Raw genomic sequence first — 11208 nt, forward strand, 5'->3', positions numbered from 1 at the left:
TGAATCTTGACAGTTGAATTTTATGTGCGGCAAACGCATTTTAGTTAGTTTACTATATAAAAATAATTTTATTCGATAACTTACTAATTTCTTGATTGTCATAAATAATTGTTACAGGTGTTGATACATTTAAGAAAAGCTACAATGATTTTTATAATTGTTTTACGACTATATTTTACACACTACTTCCAGAAAAAGATGATTTCAGCCGTATCAACTTTATGATAATTAAATACATAGCAACTAATTAGGCCTTATATATTTATTAGATGAAAATATATATTAAATAATTACCTACTCATAAAATTCAACTATATTATTTATAGTAGGTCTAGTCTAATTTAGTAGCTTATATTTATTAAATAAATTCAAACGACAATTTTAAATTTCAACCTTTGAACTTAAACATTTTCCAAATTATTTGAAAGGGTTGATATGATAGAAATTGTCAACTTAATTATATAATCTTGGTTGAAGAGGGCAAAACATACTTCTTCATAATTTGAAGTGGTAAAGTGACACGACGTGCATAGTCGAGGGGGCGAAATGAAATTCAAGAAAAGGTAAACCCCAGAGAAAAAGATAGTAAATAATAAAAAACAAGTGCATGGAGATGAGAAGAAGAGAGAAGATGACTATGTAATGTAAGAATGTGGATAGCACTCGTTATCCTAAGGGAAGAGAAAAATGAAGGGTGATATTCCACCTCAGCACCATAATCTGCAACCTCATCACGTCCACCCTATCGAATAACTCAATCAGATTGCGCATCTTCTGCGCGGACCAATCAAAGCCCAAGAAGCAGAATCCTACTTGGCTCGTTTACATCCACATATGATAGCTTTTTAGTTAGCATTTCGGAATTTCAGTTTGAGCTCCACTCTGAATCCGATTCCCATCTCATCAACCCACTCCCTGAAAATGGCTTCTCTTGCGGCCTCAATTGGCGTGTCCGAGATGCTCGGTAACCCCCTCGGCTTCACCAGTGCATCCAGGTCGGCTCCAACTCCCTCTAGCCCCGCCACTTTCAGAACTGTGGCCCTTTTCTCCAAGAAGAAGCCAGCTGCACCTGCTCCTAAGTCCAAGCCAGCTGCCGTCGCCCCAGCCAATGAGGAGCTCGCCAAGTGGTACGGTAAGTTATCATCATGTTTCCTCCATGAATTCCTCATTCATTCTTTATTCTTTAATATTAATCTGGAATATATATTAATTTTTTCTGTTGCATTTTTAGGGCCTGACAGGAGGATTTTCTTGCCTGAGGGGCTGTTGGACAGATCAGAAATCCCCGAATACCTGACAGGAGAAGTACCTGGAGAGTAAGTTTCATTTTTCCTCCCTTGATGAAAGTCAGAGTGTCAGCCTGGCTCTAATTATATGTGTACATCATTCTTTCCAAAATGCAGCTATGGATATGATCCCTTTGGCCTCAGCAAAAAACCTGAGGACTTCGCCAAGTAAGTGAATCAGCTGTCCGGTATCTCTTTTTATATCACATGATTTTTCATGAGTAAAATAACCGAATTACTAGTAAAATAACTGAAATTTTGGAGGTTTTGGATATAGATATCAAGCATATGAGCTCATTCACGCTCGATGGGCCATGCTTGGTGCTGCTGGTTTTGTCATCCCTGAGGCCTTCAACAAATTTGGTGCCAATTGTGGACCCGAAGCTGTTTGGTTCAAGGTACTTTTCGTGTCGGCCATGTTCTTAAAAAGGAAAATAAAGAAGAAAAGCATAACCGATGCAATTTTTCTTTTTCTCCTTTACATTTTCACTTCACTATGCTAATCCTGGCTAGTGTAAAGTTTTTTAATGTGATTTTGGACCAGCCTTTTGCTGTACTTTCCTTCCCATAGAATAATTTCATCCTAATTATCTTCAGATTCTCCACACCAAGCGAAGTCATACTTACATAGAAGCTTTGCATAATTTGCTCAATCGGAGGAGTTATATTTTATTAGTAACCTATTGTGTTTCTATGTATGTAGACTGGTGCTCTGCTTCTTGACGGGAACACCCTGAATTATTTTGGAAAGAACATCCCCATTAACCTTGTTGTTGCTGTGGTTGCTGAGGTTGTACTGGTTGGGGGTGCAGAATATTACAGAATTATAAATGGCTTGGTACGTCAAAAACCTTCTTTCAATCCTTTCATTTAAAATGTAAATGTCGTGACTTTATCATTATTTTTGTGTGTGTACGTGACATTGGAAATAAATTGTGTAGGATCTGGAGGACAAGCTTCACCCCGGTGGTCCTTTTGATCCATTGGGGCTCGCAAATGATCCAGACCAAGCTGCATTATTGAAGGTGAAGGAAATCAAGAATGGTAGACTGGCCATGTTTGCTATGCTTGGCTTCTTCCTCCAGGCATACGTCACTGGAAAAGGTCCTGTTGAAAACCTTGCAGCACATCTGAGCGATCCTTTCGGCAACAATTTGCTAACTGTTATTGCCGGATCAGCAGAAAGAGCTCCTACTCTGTAATTTGTATATGCCATTCTTTTCTGAAACTTGGATATTGTATAATCCGATGAGACATTTCAAGGCACTTAACCAATATGGTTGTATTTGGAGACCCTTCCCCCCCCCCCCCCCCACCTATATATATTTACACATGTAGAGCTCCTGAGCTGTGAGCCCTGCTGCAAAATGTTGCAAGCAAACAAGGTAAATTCCCCCCACTTGCCCCTAGCTAGCTTGACACAACTATATTAAGCGCATAATTAACTTACCTGATTTGGAACCATCTTTACCCGATCCATTACAAGCTGATGTCACTTGATCAATATCTGGCCTCAAAATTCGGCCGTATAAACGGAATCCTATGTGTAAGTTGACTGATCGAGTTCATTAATTCGTTACTTTCTTCGAAAGGTAAGAGATAATTTATTATATAGTGGAACGATTTTATAGGATTCCTGAAATTTTCAAATAATATAGTGTTTATATTGCAGGAGGTTGGAATGCAAAGTACACTAGTTAAAGAATGTAACAACTTAGGACCTTTATCACAGCATTATCAAATAACCATATGATCCAATCGAATTAAATACAAAAAAAGAAAAAGAAAAAATAGAGCACATAATGTTAAACGACCATGTAAACGACTTTTTAGTTTTGGTTCCTTGCCATCAACGGAAATTTGGAGAGCGTGTAAATGAAGAAAGCACTACTTGCCATAAGCCCAGAAGTCCATCTCACTTCGGAGAGATAATGGATTGATTTGGTTGAGGGAGGAGGTGGGATTTGCGTCCTGATGGTGAGAAGTAGTAATTACAAGGCGATCCCAGTCGTTCAAATTCTGATCATCCCTGGGTACCATGGGTTGAGACGATTGATTGCACTCTAATCCGGGCTCGCAAGAAGCTTGGTAAGCAGGTGCTGGACTTGCGCTCTCACAATCATCTCTGGTGCTGGTGTTGGCGTTGGACGACATGAACTGTTTTACCTGCATACTCGTGATCACAGCAGAGGACTGGTGATGGTCATAATCTGTAGACGTTGTAGAAGGAAGAGCTGATAAATTGAGATGATGATCGTAATTACTGGTGGTAGACGTCAACATTAATGGCTTAATGTGGTTGTGGGTGGAAATGAAATTCTGGGCTTCAAGTTGTGGATATTGATGATGAGGGGGCACTGGGATGTGGGAATAGTTAAGATCAGCGTGGTGTGGATGCAGCAAATACTGATTAATACTAGCATTGTTGTTTCTTTGTGTGACGAGGGATCGAGATTGGGTGCAGCTGGTTGATGCACTGACACTGCTCATGTTGAGCTGATCGCAACTGTTCATCGTGCTCATCCCACCATTAATGTGGCTTCCACCTTCATTATTCCCAACTTTGAATAGATTCTTCTTCTTGAATACTCGACAAACAACCCATCCATCCTCCTGATCATCATGAGAATATATATGGATGCATGAAATATATATATACACATGAAGACTTGTGTTTTGTGTGTGGAGTATATATATATATAGATTAGACTTACAGTGGGCTGAGGATCATTATCAGAATCTTCAAGCCTGTATTCATGCATAATCCAATCAGTCTTTTGGCCGTGAGGAGCTCTACCACGGTAGAAAACAAGGGTTTTCCTCATTCCAATCTTCTTGAAGCTGTTCCTTATGCATTTGTCCCTGCCTGTAGCTTTCCAGAATCCCGCACTTGTGGCCCTGTTTGTCCGCGAACCTGTTGGATATTTTCTGTCTTTGTGGCTGAAAAAGTACCATTCGTTTTGTGGGGTTGACCCGATCTTACACCTCTCTGCAGTATGGATCCCATCCGGATTCCACATCATTTTAATTTTATATTCCTCATAAATATATTTAATTACATGGTCAATTACTTTTATAATATACTGAATTAATACAATTAATGAATCATCATATGTATGGCAAAAAGATCAAATACAGATAGCGAGGGACAAGATCTAACTAATTTTATGTAAACATATATAGAATCCACGATTAGTTCATGTAAAAATTAAGTAGACTTGAATATATACTTGTCGGAATTAACTATAAGAGAGGTGATATGATTTTTCACAGTTTTTACGAGGATTTTTCATCCTTGATGATCCTTCTCTGCGCATGCCCATGCCATATATGAGTAGTTCAAATATTATTCACCTCTTATTTAATTAATTTTACTAATTGGAAGAGCTGGCTAGCTCAAGAGTTTAACATACAATTAATTAAAATATGTAACTCGATCTCGTGTACGTAATATATTACATGACACGCCATTTTAAGGAAAAAATGATATAAATTAATTCACACAAAACCTTGAAGTTTTTTACTGTAAATATATGAATATATATATATATGTCAATGTAAAAACCATATAAACATTTATACGTACTGTCTATAATTATTGAGAGAAATATTCAGTAAGCATAGGTATGGTTATACGTGCATGAGACCAACTATGTTTTGACCTTTCATCTCCCATATATATTAATTTGGGAAGGATATATTGTTTTTGTTTTTCTTCATTAGAATTCCATTAGAACATGATATATATATATATATACATATATGTAATAAATGATGAACTGCGATGCATATTATATATATATTATAGTTTAGATAGCATAATTAAGAATGATGGAGTGAGTGAGGAAATAAACAGACCTTGTAGCTCCCAGGGTTCTATCTTATTCAAATCCACTTCCCTTATGACCTCCATGTCAAACTTCTGAAATGAAACTTTCTTCTTCAAGTAGAAGTGCAGAAGCTCCTCGTCCGTCGGGTGAAACCTGAATCCTGGGGGAACTCCACCACCTCCAGATGAACCTCCGGCAGCCATATCAGCTAGCTAGTTACACAAACTGCCTGCTGCAGCTATTAGCATTAATTAAGGTGCATGCACCCGCGCACCCGCAAGCTCCTGACTCTCTCGATCGATCTCTTTCTAATAATTTCTAATTCTCATCATCATCATCAGAATCCAATTAATATACCTGCCATATATATATATATGTATAAATACAGACTTCTCCATTTCAATTCATATATATGCTTAAAAGTTTCAACTGTCAACGAGGTTATTGTATTGTGCGGAGAGATAGTTGACGGCCGGTGACGCCGCCGCAGGGACTGCTTAAAGCTAACGTAAAAATCAAGTTAAAGCTAGAGTGGACAGCCCTCTAATACAACTGTTATGCCCACGCGCACTAGCACGCACGCGCTTTATATATAATTTTCTCATATTTTCTTGTATATAATTAAAGGATCATCAAATGTATTTATGAAACATTAATTAATTTAATGATTGATAATAAATTAATCTATATGTATATATGTTTGGTGAGAAATATTCAGAATTTTGAAATAGAGAGACATTATTGGATATGGGAACTAATAATTTAAAGGTAGAATTAATTAATAATTTAGTTTTGGGACGTAAAAGAAAAAAGAAAATAGTGCAGTTAATTAATGAATTGAGGAAAAAGAGAAGTAAGGAAGGAAAAGAAAAAAGTGAAAGTGAAAGTCAAAGGGGAGGGGTGGGGGGGGGGGGGGGGAAGATGAAGAATATATATGGTGCATTCCGAAAAGGGTTTGTGGGGTTGTATCCATCTCCTACATGCATACAGCTTATTAATAAATAAATAAATAGTAGGAGAAACAATCCCGAGGAGGAGAAAAACAAAGTGAATTTTCCGTGTAGGGGGATATTTGATTGCTCGTAAAGCAAGGCAAAAGAATAATGAAACAAACTGCATCTGCATGCTAACCTTCTATCTTGGGATTCTCATATTATTATAAATGGACGGTTAACTTATTATGCATAATTATTTATATTAACAATTCAAAGCAGGTTTTGAATTTGATGAGGTCTAAACTAAATCCATATTGCAGCAGCTGAATGCACATTTGCATTTGCCATTTGCCAATTGCCATAGCATGTCCCTTTGATATCCATCCCTTCCCCTCCACCAAATTTCATCGCATCTCATATGCATATGTTACCAATTACTCATCCATCCTATACAAAAAGAATTAAAGCGGATAGAAAAAGAAAAGCACAAGGATGGGAGATAGATGGATTGATGATGTGGGATATTTATTTAAGCATAAAGTAAAAATGAGTATTGAACCCCCAATTCTAACAGCATTTTTGTTTTTGTGAGCTAGAGCCGCATTTCCTTCCTTCCTTCCTCCCTCCCCTCCCCTCTGTATATAGTACTATCACTACTAGTTAGTAATTAATGCTTCATATATCTGCCATTCCTTCCCTCTTTAGAAATCAACATTCCAAATAGCTCCATCACCCTCTCCGCATGCGCTGTGCACTTTCTTCATTCTCTCTACTGATTTGCATATCCCACTGCATTGCCAATCAAAAGATGCCACGCAAAGGTTCCCTGCCTCCGATTTAAACTCGCAATCTACTATGCAGGAAAAAAAACAATCATTACTAAAGTTGTCAATGGAGCTAGCTCATATCATTACTGAAATAATCAAACCAGTTGTCTCATGGGGTTGGTACCTGGAGGCGTTCCACAGCACATAGAGTGCTCGTCCACATGTTGGACTTCCAATCCAATCAGCCATGAACCTAAAGAAACGTCCTCATTCGCATATGTGTGTAACATGCCTCTGTCATGTCAATTTCATTCCTCCAATTACACAATTGAACCAAACTAGTAGTCGCTAATTCATTAATTCATGCCTAGCTAGCAACAATGAACATGACTTACGAATTGATGGAAATATAAGTAGCCAGGTCCTTGGAGATTGCATATATTTGACCTGTCGCATGCCTGAAATATTTGTTCCCTTCTTCCCCAAATTTCCAGTACTCTGGCTCGTGATACTTAACTCCTCTGCCAAATCATACAATTAACATCATGAGTTCAATTCCTCTCATAAATATATTCTCTTCTTCAACTTTGTTGTTTACTCACTTCTGAGAAAGGACGGGTCCAGACTTCATGCATCCAATATAAATCCTTGACTTAGATCTGTGCTTTGCCAGCGTGCTCACCAGCATACCTGCACATGAAACATCAAGTAATACATGCACGCCCGCCCCACCCTTTAGAAACTGGGAATTCATTGCCTACTTACCCAAATTCACATGAACATCATCATCAACCTTAACATAGAATTCTGCGTTCCAGATTGTGACAGCTGTGGAGAAAAACAATCGAGTTTTAGTAGAAAGCTGGTGGTAGCCCTCAACATGGTTCAGCCTAAGGAAGTCCCCATGCTCGGCGTCCTCGGCATCAATTGATCTATCAAGAACTCCACCACGTGTCGCGCTGCGCCCTATCACAAATCGCATCACCACTCCTTTCTCCTTCTCCAATTTCTTCAGTTGCTCTCCTGCAACCATGCATGCATCAGATCCATTGTTCTCAAATTCTGTGCATCCTGCACTAACTAGGCTTCTTTAGGCTAAGAGATGATAACAAGACCTTTGAGCATCCATGTCTCTCGAAGAGACTCTCTTCTTTTCTTGCTGCTGAAAGCAGTGTTAATTCCTATTACTACAAAAGCTCTGCGAAGAGTAGTAGTGTGATTGGACGTCCTTTCTCGTGCCCCTTGTCCAGTCATCTTGTTTGTACGCACTGCTGCCAGTTCCATCTCCAATGTCGATATACTTCTATCTAGTGATCTGCTTGATTAAGGTCTAGTTGAGTTCTCATCACAAGTATTTCTAGAAACAAGTGGAAAGCGACAAGAATCAATGAGTGGTGAAGAGGATTATTCAAACTTACTGGATAGCTTCATGTGTCTTGATGACTTCCCCCATGACGTCTCTTGGATATGTTTCTACCAATTTCTAAGCAGAGAGAAATTGATGGTGCTAGCTATTAGAGTCCAAACCAAGAAAACACAAGCATAAAAACAAGAGAAACTTAGATAACTAATTACTAATCAAGTCTCCCATCGGTCGACGTTCATTTTGCCCAGATTTGGAAACAGACCAGAGACCGTAGCAAGCAAATTTGATTTGGACTTACACGCTTGTGATCACATTCATGTTTAGCAGCATCAAGTTTCCCCCGCTGTTCTGGGATCAGGTGATGTGCATAGTCAGAAGGGCGTGGCCTCATCTGTGTTGTAAAAAGTGATCCTGCAAGAAAGCTCGCAACACACAGGGCAAAGATAACCTTCCCTGAAACTGATTTTCCTCTCATTTTCTTATTACTATTGTTCTCGCTGTTGAGCTGAAAGGGCGAAAAAATTGACACCATACAGAAATTCAACTTCTTCTCCTCCAGCTCCAACCACCCTATTGTTTTCTGATCTTGTGATGTTCTGTACGGTAAGAGTGTAGAAAGGATTGGTAAGTGATTCTGCAAGTCTTAAGTCATGCTGATTCCAACTAATTATATAACTGTATCGCAGCATTATTTACACGTAGCCTGGTAATCATACTTGGTGGTATAGGAAGCCTTTTGATAGATAAGTATATACATATTAAGGCAAAGAAAGCTACATTGATCTAAGGTTGACAGCCATTAAAAACTTCAGCTCTTAATAGCCCTACAATGGGAGGAAGGCAAGTATAATTTCTCTAACATGTCACGTCTGGGGATGTGGGATATCCAGGTAGCCAGATAGCAATGGAAATAAAATGTTGGGTGACTATTTTTTGGGCTTCTGCAAGAAAACAACCCAAGAATTTCCATTTGCAGTTTGTAAAAGGTAGCAAGCAATTTTCAAGTCTAAATCTCAAAAAGGCAAAACTGATGCTAATTTTGCCAACAGCTGAGAATTCCATTATTTTCATTGATTCTGGTTCATTAATGGCTCACAATTATTCATGTCCAGGTAAATTCAACCGGTGAATGTTTAATGCAGTCAGAATATTAACCACTATCCCCAGATTATTCTGACCACATGAAATTGAATTCCCATATGCAATGTCAGGGGTCTTTAATTTGGTTAAGCACAAACTAACAATGAGGCTAACACGCTCAACAAAATACTTCATTCAAAACCATATTCTATACAGTAACTAGCAAAGAATAATGCATCCACGGTAATATAGCACAATGTCAAACACTACATACGTATAGGCTTTTCTTACAAGTATGTGGAACTGCAGCAATAATAGAAGAAAGAAAACTAGTGAATTCAGTACCTGCAGATGAGGATATGAACAATTATATATGAGAATCACCAAGAAAATGGGTCAAAATGTCAACTATTAGTTGGAGGATTTTCAAATGAACTAATAGAAGAAAATATTTCACTTCATTTAGAATAACTTAGATGCTATATCTGGCTTTTATTAGACAATGGGATGAAACTTTTGCTTGCATATGGTGGCAGTTTGATCATGTTGTTTTCATGTTTCAACAAACTGTCTACTTCAAACTACAATCGAAATTTTAAACCCTTCAGTCTCTTGTTTTACGCTAACATCAACTCTCCTCTCTGCATATTTTAAGGGGCAGATGGAAGTTTCAATTTTAGCATTTGTAGAATTTGGAAAACATTGCCCAAATATTCAGAGGCCTGGTTATGTGTCCCGTGTTAGTGATGACTACAGATGCGTATGAATCAGGCAAAAGATCAAGAAACAACGGTCAAAACTAAAGGGTAAAATCATGGAAACAGAGTTGATTCTAGAGATTCATTTTCTTTCATTAAGAGCTTATACCATCTGGTGATGTCCACAGGATGTAGAAGGTAGATACTTGGAACCGGTAATTGGTGTTTCCTTCTTTCCATTTAATGGAAGAAGTGGTGATTGTACTTGTGATAATGTAAATAAGGTGTTGGATTTTCATGTAACTGAATGACATGCCAAATAAATGTTAGTGTAAGTAAACTAACAAGATGATACTATTATAAAGGTTTGCATCGTTAGGTAATTGAAATGAACTGAGTCTTTCTCAAGATATCAAAATCTATGGTTGATTGTGTGATTGAAACCATAAATCGGAATTGTGGACATTTTTTAGTATGTTTAATTAGTTAGATGAAATGTAAAACAGACTGGATAATAAGCATCCTCAAAATATTCTCTCAACTGTACCAACAATTTCCATAATCTGTAATCAGATTTTGGATCAAGAACAATTATCTGGAAGCAGGTTTGAATAAATTAGGGGTGTTGAGAATTTCTGCCCTGCATCTATCTAACCACTTGTCCACAATTCAATATATATAGGAAACGCTAATACACATATATTAAGTTTGACAAACTCCGTTGGAGGAAAATGGATGACACTTGATAAAAATCAATGGTGACTGAGATAAAATTAAAAGGTGTTGGACTGTATCTGCATACAAGAAGGCCTCAGTCATTCAAGCTTCTATAGGTAGCTGCTGGACCTTTACTTTACATGTATCTTGGGATGTTTAATTTTGAATATTAATTGTTTATACCCTTATCGGGTAGTTGAGTAAAGTTTGACAAAAGCGGGGCTTTAAAATTAATGGATAAGGGAGAATAGGTTACCCTGTGTAGGGTATTTAATAAGAGGGGGAGAAGGCAAAAGCAGAGATACAACCTTGAAAATCAAAATCAGTTAAGTAATTCATGTATGTATATGTTGCATTAATGGAGATGGGCAGGAACATCATGCGTGAGACACGTTTGATTGTGGATGTTTAAAAGTGATGGTGAAAGAGTGAAGTGAAGGGGACACAATTCTGGACCTTCCAATAACATATTTCTTGCTGCCATTTTCTTTTACTACCTTTTTCTCAAGGGTGGTTAGAAAGCAAGACT

The 11208-nt window shown here is 37.8% G+C and overlaps 3 protein-coding genes across 3 annotated transcripts; 1 reads left to right on the forward strand and 2 right to left on the reverse strand.

Annotated features, from left to right (window-relative positions):
- The first annotated feature begins 855 nt into the window (after positions 1 to 855).
- On the forward strand, positions 856 to 2571 carry LHCB5 (light harvesting complex of photosystem II 5). Its single transcript, XM_011096795.3, has 6 exons — positions 856 to 1132; positions 1232 to 1316; positions 1404 to 1454; positions 1564 to 1684; positions 1990 to 2124; positions 2228 to 2571. Exons 1-6 carry the CDS (start codon positions 922 to 924, stop codon positions 2486 to 2488), a joined length of 864 nt encoding a protein of 287 aa, XP_011095097.1. The 5' UTR covers positions 856 to 921; the 3' UTR covers positions 2489 to 2571.
- Positions 2572 to 2577: 6 nt separating this feature from the next.
- On the reverse strand, positions 2578 to 5448 carry NAC070 (NAC domain containing protein 70). The gene is made up of 3 exons (XM_011100609.3): positions 5145 to 5448; positions 4001 to 4275; positions 2578 to 3899 (listed from the first exon to the last, which is right to left on the reverse strand). The coding sequence occupies exons 1-3, from the start codon at positions 5317 to 5319 to the stop codon at positions 3174 to 3176; spliced, it is 1176 nt and encodes a 391-aa protein (XP_011098911.1). The 5' UTR covers positions 5320 to 5448; the 3' UTR covers positions 2578 to 3173.
- A 1109-nt stretch (positions 5449 to 6557) lies between these two features.
- LOC105174638 (Galactosyltransferase family protein) lies at positions 6558 to 9191 on the reverse strand. The gene is made up of 8 exons (XM_011096807.3): positions 8483 to 9191; positions 8237 to 8301; positions 7934 to 8133; positions 7584 to 7841; positions 7421 to 7508; positions 7214 to 7339; positions 7003 to 7112; positions 6558 to 6901 (listed from the first exon to the last, which is right to left on the reverse strand). Exons 1-8 carry the CDS (start codon positions 8714 to 8716, stop codon positions 6753 to 6755), a joined length of 1230 nt encoding a protein of 409 aa, XP_011095109.1. The 5' UTR covers positions 8717 to 9191; the 3' UTR covers positions 6558 to 6752.
- Between the last annotated feature and the right edge of the window lie 2017 nt (positions 9192 to 11208).

The sequence above is a fragment of the Sesamum indicum genome, linkage group LG2, assembly GCF_026168435.1.
Source record: "Sesamum indicum cultivar Baizhima isolate 11 linkage group LG2, ASM2616843v1, whole genome shotgun sequence".
Classification (NCBI taxonomy): Eukaryota; Viridiplantae; Streptophyta; class Magnoliopsida; order Lamiales; family Pedaliaceae; genus Sesamum; species Sesamum indicum.